The sequence below is a fragment of the Lithobates pipiens genome, unplaced genomic scaffold (assembly GCF_037356315.1).
Source record: "Lithobates pipiens isolate NorthernLeopardFrog02 unplaced genomic scaffold, aLitPip1_a1.2 Scaffold_1, whole genome shotgun sequence".
NCBI lineage: Eukaryota > Metazoa > Chordata > Amphibia > Anura > Ranidae > Lithobates > Lithobates pipiens.
The window spans coordinates 203,524,623-203,540,537 of NW_027507685.1; the positions used below are offsets into that span (position 1 = coordinate 203,524,623).

The window sequence follows — 15,915 nt, forward strand, 5'->3', positions numbered from 1 at the left end:
AAGGAACGCAACCTTTTGGTTCAATTCCTAAAGTCTGGAATACTTAGGTCTTATCATGGACATGGTCCAGGCAACAGTGTTTCCTTTCCTCCAAAAAGGGTCAAGGCCCTAAAGGATCAGGTTTGGTAGGTAAGCTGAAAAAGACGCCTGTCTGTCCGCATGAGTCTGCATGAGTCCTCTGGGAAGGATGGTTTCCTCAGTCAAGGCAATTCCGTATGCCCAGTTCCATTCCAGGGCATTGCAGCTGAACATTCTGTCTGCATGGAGCAGGAAGATGCAGGCTTTGGATTCCTGCATGATCATAACCCCCAAGGCTCGAGGAAGTCTCGTCTGGTGGTTAATAGACCAGAATCTGTTACAAGGAAGGTCTTTTCTTTTGCTATCGTGAAAGGTAGTGACCATAAATGCCAGTCTTTCTGGCTGGGGCACGGTCAGGGAAGTTCAACAGGCCAAGGAAAAATGGACTCTGAAGGAACAAGGATTGCCCACCAATGTTCTAGAGCTGTGGGTGATACACCTCACGCTGAATTGTTGGACAGCAAGGTTACAAGGTCACCCGGTAAGGATGCAAACTGACAATGCTGTGGCCTATGTCAACCACCAGGGTGGCACCAGGAGTCATCTGGCTCACATGGAGGTCAATCATGTACTGTCTTGGGCCGAACTACATGTGCCAGTGCTGTCTGCCATCCACATTCTGGGGGTAGAGCGAGAGAATGGTCTCTGAGCCCACAGGTATTTATGCAGATTTGCTAGCGGCATGGTACACTGGATGTAGATCTGTTGGCATCCAGGTTCAGCTGCAAGATTCAGCAGATTGTATCCAGAGCAATGGATCCACTTGCGATCAAGATAGATGCTCTGGTAGTTCCCTGGACTCAATTCTCTTTGATTTATGCATTCCCCGATTCCTCTTCTGCCACATCTTTGTGCAGGATCCGAGAGGAGATGACATCAGTCATTCTGGTAGCTCCGGTCTGGACCAGGAGGTAGTGAGATTAGCAGTAGGCAAGCCTTGGACGCTTCCGGTCCAGCTCGATCTACTGTCACAGGGTCCTATATTCCACCCAAATATACTCTCACTGAATTTGACAGCGTGGCTATTGAAGCCGGGGTGCTAGGAGATTGTGGTATCTCAGAACCAGTGGTAACTACATTTGCGAATGCCAGAAATGTGGTCACCAGGAAAGTTTATCACAGGGTTTGGAAGGCATACATTGCGTTGCGTGAGGCTAGAAGTTGGCATCCTTGCAGATAGTTGGAAGAGAGAATTCTCTCTTTCTTCAGTTAGGCTTAGATAAAAGATTAGTTTGACAACAATAAAAGGACAGGTTTCAGCCTTATCAGTGTACTTCCAGAAACCTTTGGCTTCACATTCCCTGGTCAGGATTTTTCTTCAGGGAGTTGCCTCCCGTTAAATCACCTCTTTTTTTATTTTGCCGGAAAGGCCCCAAGAAAGATCAAGCGGCTTCTAAGACATCCATTTCACTTTGGATTCACCAATTAATCACTCAGCCCATTGCCTGAAAGGTAAAGCTCCTTCCTTTGGGGTTAGAGCTCATTTTACCAGGGGTGTTGGAAACTCCTAGGCTTTTCGCCATCGGGCATCAGTGGCGCAGATTTGCAAGGCCACTTCTTGGTCTTTGGTACATACTGTCCATTCACCTATAGGTGGTGCAGACCCAGGTAGTAATGCTGCACTGTGTCCCGTGATGTACTCAAAGAAATGGATTTTACAGGTTAGTATGAAGAAAAAATCCAATTATTACATATTTATTGCAGGTATGACAACCAAATTAAATTAAATTACAATTAGCAGAGCTTAGATACAAAAGGTCCATTATGATCTTATAATCAGCAGTTATCTAGTTATGCTTACGTTTTGGGAAGTTTTATCTTTTTTAGGTTTTCTTCTGCTTTTTCATCCGCCATTCCAACATGACAACCCAGAGCTAAGAGTGTTCTGCAGAGAGGATAGAAGACAGCATTGTAGAAAGGGCATTAAAGCACATTTTAAATTTTTATAAAATTATTAGGGCATACATGTATTATTATTAAAGGATGGTTTTATGTTGAGTATGGCTAGGTTTAGGCAGTCCATACACGTTGAGCATTTCTTTCTTGCAACCACTTGTTGCAGTAAAGATATTTGCATGATTTCCTCATCAACACACACAGTGCTGACAGGGGAATCCCTCCTGCTGAGTAATTGTCTGCTCCAGGCGGGGGAAGCCTTCCCTGCCGGTAGAAGACAGAGATTATCCCTGGTGGCTACAGCGGCCGCAATTACAAGAGAATTCGCTAGGCTGGTTGTACCCAAGTTGATTCGATCAACTTGGTATAATGAGCATGCATATTAATGGTTCAAACCGTGTATGGCCAGCCTTAGACTGGTGGTTACATTTAAATGTCTGCTGACTATAAAATTAGTAGCAATAAGATTTAATCACCAGTATAGCCCCAGCCTAAAACACAGTTTTTGGCTATTAATGAAAAACTCCTGAACATGCGTTTCAGGAAAATGCATTCCCTTTATCACGGTTGTGTGTTAAGGGGGGTCTTTATATCTTTCACCAATAAAAACCCTTAAATGCCTTGTATACTGTCTGAACAAACGCACAACACCCCTCTACATCTACAAGCAGGCTAGAGCTGCTTGTATTAAACTGGAGGTAATTGCAAGGCTCTGAACCCAAGTCTTACCCAAGTCATACTAAAAGATCTTTAGTTGGGCCTAAAACCGTCTCGGTTTGCCAGCTCTCTACAAAGCAAGGGTCTTACAATCAAGGGAGTCACCACACTTGAGTGGCATAAGTATATTCAAACAGGCAGGCATGACAAACACACATGATGTGAGTTGATTTTGGAAGGTGAATTTTATTAATACACAGATGGCAAAAATACAAACAATAAGAGCCAACATGTTTTAGGGTAAAACTATCCCACTTCATCATGGCTTCAATGTCTATCGCAGTGCAAGGCCCTTGCTGTTGGTTTGTGTAATTCTGACACTTTGTAAGCTCTGCCTTACTCTGAATGATATATATTGTGTCAGGCCTGGTTTCTTCTACTTATGGGCAGTTCTTTTCTTTCAGTACTCAGTGCTACTCAGCTGCCAATTACCAGCCACTCATTGTTTCCACAGTGACTCACCTTGTTACCATTAAACTACCTCTTTTCACTATTTAAGCAGCTTAGCTGATTCTCTCCTCGCCCTTGGTCAACGATATTCAATGTGGTCCTGCGAATGAACTAGCCTGGCTGACTTCTCTTCCAATACCTGTTCCTGCTTTGGCGCCTTACTATGCTGCTTTCTGGCTTCCTGACCCGGCTCGTCTGATTATCCGCTCTGGCATCCAAACTCTGGCTTTAGTTTTTGACTATGTTCTGTGCTGTGCTCTGTTTTTTGCCATTTCATTTTAGGTGTGATTTTAACTGCATTTTCTGTCTCCACCTGGTTTATGGTTCCTGGCAGGTTGTCATTGCCTGAGTCCAGTAGATACTATGATAGATATTAAAGCCCCGATGAAGAGCCCATCTATCACGTTATCTACTGGACTCAAACAATGACAACCTGAGTATATCGCTCAAAGCAAGCTTCAGCATTACAAAGCATTGCAGCAAACGCCCTGCACTGTTATAGATGTTAAAGTCCTGATGAAGGAGGACTATTTGGCCCTAAAATGCATTGGCTTCATGTTCATGTACTTTTTCCATTTGTGTATCAATAAAATACTTACTTGAACTCTCATCACATGTTTTTTGCACTCCTAGTATGAATGTACATAGAGTTGCTTGTAGGAAGGGCAATCCATGCAATCTAAGCATTTGCATATACAGTATCTTTATTAATAATTTAGAATTTCTCGAAGGACTTTACTGATAATAGTTCTTATGGGGATCTCTTTTTCTGACCTCAGACAGGATACCGTCACCTACTCTCTTGCAATAAAACACACTATTTTGTCAAAAATATTGGGATTTAAACCCAGCTGAACTTTAATGGCATCCCAGTCTTAATCCATAGGGTTCAATATTGAGTTGGCCCACCCTTTGCAGCTATAACAGCTTCAATTCTTCTGGGAAGGCTGTCCACAAGGTTTGGGAGTGTGTCTATGGAAATGTTTGACCATTCTTCCAGAAGCACATTTGTGAGGTGAAGCACTGATGTTTGATAAGAAGGCCTGTCTTGCAGTCTCCACTCTAATTCATCCCAAAGGTGTTCTGTCGGGTTGAGGTCAGGACTCTGCACATGCCAGTCAAGTTCCTCCACCCCAAACTCGCTCATTCATGTCTTTATAGATCTTAATTTGTGCACTGATCCAAATCATTTGGTGTAGGGGATATTATGGTGTGGGGTTGGACTTTGCCCCTTTATTCCAGTGAAGAGAACTCTTAGTGGGAACAGTTTGGGGATGGCCCCTTCCTGTTCCAACATGACTGTGTACCAGTGCACAAAGCAAGGTCCATAAAGACATGGATGAGCGAGTTTGGGGTGGAGGAACGTGACTGGCCTGAACAGAGTTCTGACCTCAACCCGATAGAACACCTTTGGGATGCAAGAACATCAGTGCCTGACCTCACAAATGCACTTCTGGAAGAATGGTAATACATTCCCATAGACACAGTCTTAAACCTCAATATTGAACCCTATGGACCAAGACTGGAATGCCATTAAAGTTTATGTGCTTGTAAAGCCAGGCGTCCCAATACTTTTAACAATATATTGTAGATGTGTCTAGAGCGTACGGATACAGTATGTCATCTCTTAGTGATACATGATCAAGTAATATGCAAAGCTTTACATTTATACTATAGTGACACTGGAAAGCTCCTATAAAAGAAAACTGTCATTCCTTACCACCTTTGGAAAATGCTAGAAAAAAAGGTAATGTGGGAATGGTAGGGCTTTATATGAAGCACAACACCAGAACCAAATGAATCAATTAATAGATAATGGTGCACATGGATGCATGTGGGACAGTAAATAAAATATGATAAATAACATAATGCATATACACACACGTGTTCCTACATAGTAAATAATATGTATTAAAATGTATTAAATGTAGCCCAAATTTGCATATAGACATGATTGATTGCACACATGATAATGTAAAATTGATTAAAATTTCTTCAAGGTATTCTCATAGTAGACGAATTGTAGCTGTGAAATTTGAATCAATTTTACATTATCATGTAGGATTACATTTACTATGTAGGAACACGTGTGTGTATACATTTATATGTATTTATTGTATTATTTATTACATTTTATTTACTGCCCCACATGCATCCATGTGCACCATTAAATAGTATCTACTAACTGATTCATTTGGTTCTGGTGTTGTGCTTCATATAAAGTCCCACCATTCCCCCATTCCCTTTTCCCCTCTTTTTTCTATATGATTCAGGGAAGGAGACATACGAACTCTGTAGCAGTCGTTGTCTCATATAAAGTCCCAACAATTTTATTTAATTCTGAAAATGCTAGTTGCCTGGCTGCCTCTGGCTTCAACATTTTCTGAAACACTGACCTGCAAGCATGTTGAGGTCTTAATCTGCATGTATGTTTCAGGTAATATAAAGGAGGGCATTGGGTCAACACAACAGCCAGAGATCTCGCCTTTTCAAAATAAGAGGTCAGCAATTGAAGCCTATATATTTCCTCGGTACAGGTCTATTTTGACTCACGCCTGTTATTCCTAAGTTCTATGTACGTACTTCAAGGTCTCTCCAGACATGAGCAGGTTGTAGTTTCTCTCTGGTTCTGGCAGACTGTGAAAATCAAGAAGACATGGATGCAGTCTCTTGTTATCATCCCGAATCTGTAGAAAACAACAAGTGTTGGTGTGTGGGCCTTCCAGCGGATTTCAGAGATAAATTGACAAAACTGTATCTAATGTACTTTGTTAATCTAATACAACTATGAATAGTGTCTACTGGCATAGGTTATGCTAGAGGCCTACCAGACAGTGTCATTTTGCTATGGAGTTAAGCTGACATCTAGTGGTGAATATGGGAAGAAGTGTAGATTCACGTAGCATATAAAATTATTAGGCAGATTTAGTCTTTATTTTCTCCTTTTAGAACTTGTCATTTTAATGGGAGCTATACATGCTTCGATTAGTGACAGATTTCTTTTCCAATCAATCTCTCTCAATAGGAATAACTGATCTATAATTGACAACTCATTTAATTGATATGTCACACAAGGAAATGGAATTTGCTCGATAATTGGAAAATACAACCCCATTTCCAAAAAGTTGGGATGCTGTGTAAAATTTACATGAAAACAATGCAATTATTTGCAAATCTCATAAACCCATATTTTATTCACAATAGAAAACATATCAACTGTTTAAACAAAGAATATTTACAATTTATGAAAAAAAACAAGGTCATTTGAAATTGATGGCAGCAACACGTCTCAAAACAAGTTGAGACAGAGCAACAAAAAGCTGGCAAAGTAAGTGGCACTAACAAGGAAGAGCTGGAAGAACATTTCTCAAATATTTAGGTTAATTGGCAACAGGTCAGTAACTGATAAATGATTGGGTATAAAAAGGAGCATCTGAGAGAGTCAGAATGTCTAAAGATGGGCAGAGGTTCACCAATCTGTAAAAAGCTGCATCTATAAATCAACTAACTAAAAATACTAGCTAAAGTACTGGCTCTAAGATTAAGTTATTTCCTCCATCATTCATTTTGATCAATCAGGATTTATGCCGCAAAAATCAACTGCACATAATTTGCGTTGGTTGTTCACTAACCTCTAATCCAGAGCAGACAATGTTGGAGATAGGGCGCTGCTGTCCCTTGATGCCCACAAGGCATTTGGTAGTGTTGAGTGGCAGTATCTCTGGGCTACCATGCAAACATTTGGATTTGGGGACACGTTTCTGACATGGGTACAGGATTCTGACAACTGACATCTCTAATGGCTGCTTGGTGGAAGCAGCCATTAGAGATGTCAGTTGTCAGAATCCTTTTCGTTGTATAGGGGCCCCCACTGTCCCCTCTCCTTTTTGCAATCGCCATAGAACCATTGGCTGCCATCAGGGGTGTCGGCAGGGGGTGGCTAGGGGGGGCTGAAGCCCCGGATGTGACCTAGAAAAGCCCAGAGTCTCAGAAAGGCACCTCCAATTGTTGGCCCCGAGCACCGCCGGCTGCCACCGAGCTGATCTACCATTCTGATCCGCCGAGTGCGGCCGAGTGACATGGTTCCGCCTTCTGGAGCTATGATGGAAGTCTAACTGGTCTAATACCGGGACCGTGGGATGTGTGACATCCATCATAGGCACTACAGGCTCCAGAAGGCGGGAATACAATGCCACAGTGCCACATCACCGAGATCCCCACTTGGTGCTCAGAGAGATCAGGGAAGCGGAGGAGCGATTGGGTGAGATCTGCCAGTGACTGTAATGATGATTGTAGAGGAGGGGATGAGGATAACTGGAAGAGGAGCCCGGAGGGGTGTGTTGATCACCTGAGCTGTACTGGGGGCGGATGGCAGAGTGACTGCTGTGACACACGATGGGCGCGCTGCTGCACACCGCACACTGTGGCTGAGGCTGCACTGAACTGCAGGACACCTGGACACATGAAGTCTGTCTCCTGGTCAGGTAGGTGAAGTCAGTGTATGTATGCTAGGTAGGTGTATGTATGTCAGGTAGGTCAGTGTATGTTAGGTAGATGTATGTAATGTATGTTAGGTAGGTGTATGTAGGTCAGGTAGGTGAGGTCAGTGAGGTATGTAGGTGAGGTCAGTGTAATGGTCAGTGTCAGGTAGCTGAGATTAGTGGTCAAAATTGATGTGCACTGGTAAGCCCCAGGCAGCAACCAACAAGTGAGCTTACCCCCACCACACAACCTTACCGCCCAGCCAAAAAAACGACGTGCCACAACCACCCTGGACCCCCGTGCCAGCATTGAACTTCGGGTTGAAGCCCCTGGTCTTTTTGCCACCTAGCAACACCCCTGGCTGCCCTGATACTGTAACATGCAAGAAAAGATTATGCTCTATGTGAATGACACTATCTTGCTGCTTGGTGACACGGGGGATTCTTTACGTCGGGCTGTCTGTAGTTAAGGTTTTTGGAAAGTACTCTGGCCTGGTGGTTAATTGGACAAAATCTTCAATTATGTTGCTGGATTCTATACCGGAGGTTAAGGCAACCACCCTCCAAGATATACCTATAGCTTGTTTGTTTAAATGCTTAGGGGTATATGTAACGCCAAGGCCTATAGACTATCTTTCCCTAAATTCATCACCATTACTGGGACGTATCCGAGTTAAGATGATATGGGTCAAACTTAGGCTGTCATTGGTAAGAAAAGTCAATCTTGTCAAAATGATTTTCATACCCCAGTGCCTGTATATATTACACAATTCCCCAATGGTAGATCCCCTCAAACGCTTTTGTATAATTAATTAAATTTTTTGTACTTTCCTCTGGCAGGCAAGGCCCCCAAGAATCCGGCTAGAACAGCTACAGAAGCCTGAAGACCAGGGGGGGGACCGAGTTGACTCTATGATGGCGCTTCTGCATTATGTGACAGGGGTGGACATTGTGGCCAAGGACCTAGAAGGGCTGATATTCACTAAATCTAATAAGGTGTTCCCCACGTTTGTCCTTATGCAGAAGGTCTGGAATAACACACGTTAGTTGCAAGAAATACGTGGTTTTACTAGCTATTGCCTGATATGGGGAAACGGATACTATGCTGAATTGCAATCAGTAAAAAGTGGGCCCAGATGGAAGTTGTATGGGGTCACACGCCTGGCCCATATTTTTGTAAACGGAACGTTATGCCCCTTTTCAGATTTACAGGCTAAATTTTGCCTTCCGCAATCCATGTGGTTCCACTATTTTCAATTGGAACACACTGCTAGGGCACAAGCAGGCGTAGATATATGGGGGCTATCACCTTCACCAATTTTCAACTACATGGTGGACATCTCCCTTTTTAAAGCTTTTATTTCCAGGTGCTATTATATGTTTTTGACTATTTTTTTTAAAGGGATTTCCGTCCAGGGCCGCTGATAGATGGGAAAGTGATGTAGGTGGATATGCTGAGGAACAGTGGGAGGAGGTCTTGCAGGCGGTGCCAGCATGCTCTCTCAGTGTCTCGCAACGCTTCACTCAGCTTTACATCAAGCTAAGGGTTCATTAAACACCAGTAAGGCAATTTAAATGGGACTAAGGGAGGACCGGTTGTGTGCTACATACCCTGGAGATCATTGGGGATCTAATATACCTTCTCTGGAGATGTCCAAAACTACACCTATACTGGTCTGGAGTGCTCAATACTATAAATAGAGTGTTCCAGGTAACCATTCCGAATGACCCTAAGCCCCGTCTCTTGGGGATCCTGGATGAACTCCCTATTGAAGACATTCCCAAACAAGTTATTGGTAGAGATTTATTCCAGGCCCTGAAGTTAATACTTAGGCATTGGAAGGATGCAGAACCACCCTCGCTGAAGGAGTGGATTACACAAATGGATGACACGTTAACATTAGAGAAATACATTTTCCAACACGCAGGTTGCACGGGCAAACTTGCGAAACTGTGGTGCCCGTGGTTAGATGTCCTGGGTCTAGGAACTGTAGAACTGATTCTGAACCACATTTTACTTTAAGGCGTTAATGAATGGTGCCAATGCTAGCATCAAGATTAACTATATACATTTCAGTTAGTGCTGGAATACGATGTGGAAACCATGCTTCTTTTTCTGTGTGAGGGATGTGATATGTATACTTGGAGCCAGTGAGCTTCCTTTATATGTAATTGTAATATTCATGCTCTGGGACGTGCTTTGTGGTATTCTGTGTATGTTTGATTGCCTTTCTTTAATAAAAAATTGTCTAACAATTTTGGAATGATGTTCCTCAACATAAAAAAGCAACAAATTTAAATATATCATCTAATACAGTACATGATAGCATCAAAAGTTTCAGAGAATCTGGAAAAATTTCTGTGCGCAAGGGACAAAGCTGAAATGCAATATTGGTGCCAGTGATCTCCGGGCTCTCAGGCAGCACTGCAATAAAAACAGGCATAGTTCTGTGATGGACATCACTGCTGGGCTCAGGAATACTTCCAAAGATTACTATCTGTGAAAACAGTTCACTGTGCCATCCAAAAATGCAAGTTAAACCTCTATCATGCAAAGAAGAAACCATATCTAAATATGATCCAGAAACACCACCATCTTCTCTGTGTCGACGCTCATTTAAAATGGTCTGTTGCAAAGTGGAAAGCTGTTTTGTGGTCGGATGAATTTAAATGTAACATTTTTGGCAACAATGGGCGCTGCATCCTCAGTTCAAAAGCCTGCATCTCTGATGGTACAGGGGTACATTAGTGAGTATGGAATGCACATCTTGAAAGGCACCATTAATGCTGACAGATATATCCAGGTTTTAGTGCAAAATATGCTCCCATTCACAAGTCGTCCTTTTTCGGAGAAGGCATTGCATATTTCAGGACAATGCTAAAACGCATACTGCATTTAACAGCATACAACAGCATGAAGTCAATGTGGAAGTGTCCAGGTGCTTAACCGGTCTGCCTGCAGTCCAGACCTTTCACCAATTGAAAAAATATGTGGCACATCTTGAAACATAAAAATTTAACAAAGAAGACACAGGACTGTTAAGCAGTTAGAATCCTATATCAGGCAAGAATGGGACAACATTCCTCTAGCAACCTGGTCTCCTCAGTTCCCAGACATTTACAGAGTGTTGGTAAAAGAAAAAGGAATATTAGACCAAGGTAATCATGGCCCTGTCCCAACTTTTTTGTAGATGCGTTGCTGCCATCATATTCAAAATGACCCTATTTTTTTCTTAAAATGGTACATTTTCTTAGTTTAAACATTTGATATGCTTTCTATTGTGAACAACATTTGAGTTTGAGATTTACAAATCATTGCATTCTGTTTCTATGTAGATTTTACACAGCGCCCCAGCGTTTTTGGAATTGGGTTTGTATGATCATAAGATTGGTCACATCTCTGTTGTTACCATGTAATATCATAATTCAATCAACAAAGCATCTCAATACTGCTGAGTGATGTGACACGATCGATAGTTTTCCATCCTGGCAAACCGACTTAGTTTGACCGAATTCAGTCTACATTGAGTCTAAATTAATTGGAAGAGAACTTATGTCAATTTGATCATTTTGACCGAATCATACATCGGTTAGATAATAAAATTGAAGCATGTCTGGCCAACATAAGGTCTATACATACTGAAAGAAAATTATTCTGTGTAGTAGACTTAAAGTGGTTGAAAACCCTTACATATATCCAGTAAAGTGACTGGCCTCAGGTTATACACAGATGAAAGAAATACTCATACATAAGTTGTACATTTTTATCTGCTCCCCTCCGCATATGTTTGAAGTCCAGAATTGACTTAGCTTTTCTGAGCTTCAGAAGGCAGGGGGTGGGGATCTAGGATCTGATGTCATACACTGCACAGCGTAGAGCAGAGAGATGAGTGTAATCTGAGAGCTGAGTGGAGAGAATGGACACACCACCCTTTGCACAGGCTCATAGGGAAACATGAACATCTGATGCTGGGGGGGCACCTCATGGAATTGTCTGGTGTCAGCACAGACAGTCAGAAGTAACTGGTGCAGATAACAGAGGAATGGGAAAGGAGACATAAATCATACTAGGTGCTTTGGATATAGGCAAGTACACACTTTAGGATATGCTTTGTTAATTTTTTATTTTAAGAGGTTCACAACCACTTTAAATTGTAGACATGTTTACGAATGCAACTATTTTTACACTCACTGTCATCATTCTACAAATGCTATATTATTTTTTTTTTGGGTGGGGGGTTAAGGGGGTCACAAAAAAATAAGTGTTTGGAATACATACAGGTCCATAAGTCCATCCTTGTTCAATTCTAGTAAGGGCCCACAGTTCATGTATGTTCTCCGCCAACTTTTCACGGATTCGTTCTAAGTGAGGAGGAAGGACAATCTGTACAAGGAGATAAAAAATGTGAGAACCATGCCAAAGTTCTTAAACAGAAGTTCAGTTTTGACTCAGCAAGATTTAGTTCTGTAATAATGGTGTCACGATCGGTACAGAATGGTGATGTCATCACACTGGTCCAGGTGACACTATATTTGAGTGTGGAGAATTTTCTAAACATGAGTTTGCTTTAAAGGATATCCTGTTTAGGAAAAAATCACTGAAATACATGTTTTTCATTATCATATAACATTTTGCCTTGATTCTCCCCTCTTACCTGCACAGTGTCCACAGGGCAGGGGACAAAAGACGTGTGGGAGAGGGATTTAGTGGGCCCCAGGAGATTACGAATATCTCCCACATCATGTTTGTATTCTTTGATTGGCTCCACCCTCATACGATCCCGAGGTAGTAGCGCTTCATAGACTGGTGCATAACCCGGAGGTGGGAGGAACTTAAATTCACCATGACGACCTCCCAGAAGGAAACGAATTCTGAGGACAAAAAACACAATCTTAGAATGGCAGCAAAGTCAATAAAATGCGAAAAATGTTAGAAAATGCTTTTCTCCTTACTTCATTCCAGGTGAGAAGCTTGTAACTGGAAAGAAGAGCCCATCCAAGTTAAAGTTCTCAAACATGCCCTGTACTGGATGCCCATTGAATCGGAATGAGATGCTTGGTACGGTCAAATCCAGGCAGCAGCTGACCACATCATCAGCTGTTAACAAGTGTTGGTTGTGGGAGGCTACAGCCCTGCACACCCGACCTGTTATGGAATACATACAAGAAAATATTGATGGATAAACAATACATGGACATTGATGCTTCAGTCATTGGACAATGATAACTATTTAGATAGGTCCCTATACAGGAGATTTCCCATCACTTCTTTCCATGATGGTGATGGGTGTAAAAAAAACGAAACAAAAAAAAACAAAAACAAACAAAAAAAACAGAAATCTGTTCTATTGGGACATAGATCATATTAAAAGTTAAAAGTTCCAACCCTTCCCTGCTCTTCCAAAGCTGAAATCAAAGTTTGTTAATAAACAACTTGCCATAGCGTGCTCAAATGTCTAACTGGGACCTTGTAGTACCTGGGGATACCACAGAAGCTGTTCTTGATGTTCACCAGCAAGGTTCTGAAGAAGCATAAAAAATACCAGTAGTCATCAGTATGGCCTGTTGAGAGGCGAACCCTGAGCCCTTCCATCTAAGAAAGCTGAAGCAAAGCATCTGTAATGGCAAAAACTGACTATGTGTTTGCCCGCTTACTCCTCACTGAAGGGAATGGTTGCCTCCTGTGAAAGAAAGTGCACCTAAGTGTTTTGCAGGAAGGAGATGGAATGTTGAGTCATTGCTTCCAATTATGCTTGGAAAGTAGAGGACAGTAAAAAGAAAGAGCACTGGACCCAAAGGCTTATCTTACTGGTTTTGTTATCCTAAGGTATTGATGTTGGTGTAAATGATCTGCTTCCTGGAAAGGCAGCTTCTACACTCCAGAGGATCTCCACATTCTCTTTGGCTTGTAGTTCATGTAACAAGAATTGAAACTGAAGCATCACACCACTGCTAAGAGGTCCAGATACAACTTTATTCCACGGTGGCTGCCAAACAAGCTGCTGATAAGGCTTGTTGCCTATAGTTCACACTGGATAAATACCATTGTAGGTCCAGTTTACTTCTAGCTTGTTCATATTGTTGCCAGTCAAGCCCTGATGGGGCACTTGGACCCCCAAAACATGTTGGATGCTTTTTTGGATTGTACTCATGACTTTTAATGGATTAATGTTGTATCTGGAACTCTTAGCAGCGGTGTGGCACTTCAATTTAAATTCTAGTTACATGTTTAGAAAGTGTACCCTTTATAAACTCTTCTCTAGATTTGTTTTCCCTCGGTTGGCAACTGCTATGGCATATCTATTTTTTTGTTATTACAGTTATAATGGGGACAGTAAAATGTTGTTCCATATTTACTTGCTATCTTTTAGGACCACAGTAGACATTGAAGAATAAATTAAGGTTGAACTCCAGGCAATTAGCTAATTGCAGACAGAGGTGTCAGCATCTTGACTTAACTGAAATATCCAACCATAAATCTATAAAGCACAGTCCCATTTTCTGTTCAGTGATCTCAGACTCACCTGACCACAGATGAAGACCATCAAAAGCGAAGGAGTACAAATCGTCACCGACTCCATTGGCTCCCCAGCCTTCCCCTGCACCAGGGTAAGGGCTGTAGCCTTCAGTCAGTGCCCAACCAATTCGAAGGTGAGTAGCCTCAGCAGTTACAAAGGGTTCCACATGATCTACAATCACTTCAAAATACCACTTTTTGAACTGAGTGGAGCCTTCACATGTCCCCAAGAAGACATTGGGTCTCATGCTGAAATAAAAAGGAGGGGCAATATTAGTAGGGAAATACTACGCATACAGATTATTATTTTCTAATGCTAGCTTTTATACACACATGAAACACACCTGTTTGATTTAAAGTTTTAAAATTCCAAACACTAGTAAAAATTGTTATTTGTAAGAGCTAAATCTTTAAAGTGAACGTTTTGGCTCAACTTTGGCTTTAATGAAAATACAGAGCAGGGGGAGAGGTAACCAACCTCCAGGGACTTTTAAGGGTATCAATTACACATAGTATTGATAAGGAACCACTAGGGATCAAAAAAATAGACCAAAGATAAAAATCTCTGAGTTTATTGACAGACAAAAGGAAACTATTTATGCTAAAAACACAATATGTGAAAATACGTCAAACAGACAATGGTTTTCAACAATTTCTTTTGAACTCAATCAACATGATTTATACCACGCTCATGTTGATTGAGTTCAAAAGAAATTGTTGAAAACCATTGTCTGTTTGACGTATTTTCACGTATTGTGATTTTAGCATAAATTGTTTCCTTTTTTTCTATCAATAAACTCAGAGATTTTTATCTTTGGTCTATTTTCTTGATCCCTAGTGGTTCCTTATCAATACTATGTGTAATTGATACCCTTAAAAGTCCCTGGAGATTGGTTACCTCTCCCCCTGCTCTGTATTTTCATATTAATTTGAGATGTGGTATCGTTTAATTCGGCTGCTCCACCTCAGTTCTAGAAAATTTGGGCTTTAATGCTTTAATGTATCATACTTTATTGTATTTAAATATTTTCAATGGGCAGTAAACAAACTTTAAAATAATGTTATGTTATGTTATATCCCCACTCCACACGTATGGTGCTCCCCTTTCCAAAAAGCTAACTTAATTACGTCCACCAGTGATAAATAATGAACAATTAAAGCAGCTATATTTAAAAATCATCCTGTATAAAATTTTACAAATTAGGCTAATCCTACTTGAACACAGTGCTTGAAAAACAAACCGTTATTCTTAGTAACAAATTGAAATATTAATTAACATTCACACAATCCCTTGGTGAAACAAAACAAGTCTGCACAGGGATATAGGGGGCTTTCCTATAATAAACAATACACAGTACCTGTTTTTATGGAGAGTGCACTTAAAAAGTAATTTTTGGTAAGTGAAGAATGTAAAAAAATGTTTACAGCTTGCATGATTACAGGTTGTAAGTACAATAGTTCGAAAGCAGCAGGTCTATATCCCTCTAAAAACCAAAGAAAGCCAATCACCTGGTGACATAGTTGACCATTCTGGTCTGGAGAAGGAGATCTCTTCTTGGTAGCAGGTTCTCCGTGATAAGATTCTGATTGGATCTTACAGCTACCCCATTACATACACAGAGAGAACAGAGGACATCCAGAACCTGAGGGAAATAAAAAAAATAAAAAATAATAAAAAAATGTATTAGTTGGGACAAGGTCATCCAGCACCCAGGGCAAAGATGCCAAGCTGCGCCCCCCTTTCCCTTAGGGTTGGGGTCAGGGTGCCCCCTACCC

At 41.4% G+C, this 15,915-nt stretch overlaps 1 protein-coding gene across 13 annotated transcripts in view; it reads right to left on the reverse strand.

Moving 5' to 3' along the window:
- RYR1 (ryanodine receptor 1) overlaps nt 1–15,915 on the reverse strand; it is a 347,489-nt gene that overhangs the window by 188,735 nt on the left and 142,839 nt on the right. For all 13 annotated transcript variants that reach the window (XM_077480582.1, XM_077480567.1, XM_077480575.1 and 10 more), the window contains 7 exons: nt 15,649–15,782; nt 14,147–14,388; nt 12,576–12,768; nt 12,278–12,494; nt 11,902–12,006; nt 5,725–5,828; nt 1,880–1,963 (listed from right to left, as the gene is read on the reverse strand). In XM_077480582.1, the coding sequence (XP_077336708.1) occupies nt 1,880–1,963; nt 5,725–5,828; nt 11,902–12,006; nt 12,278–12,494; nt 12,576–12,768; nt 14,147–14,388; nt 15,649–15,782 (1,079 nt within the window). The remainder of the gene's footprint in view (nt 1–1,879; nt 1,964–5,724; nt 5,829–11,901; nt 12,007–12,277; nt 12,495–12,575; nt 12,769–14,146; nt 14,389–15,648; nt 15,783–15,915) is intronic.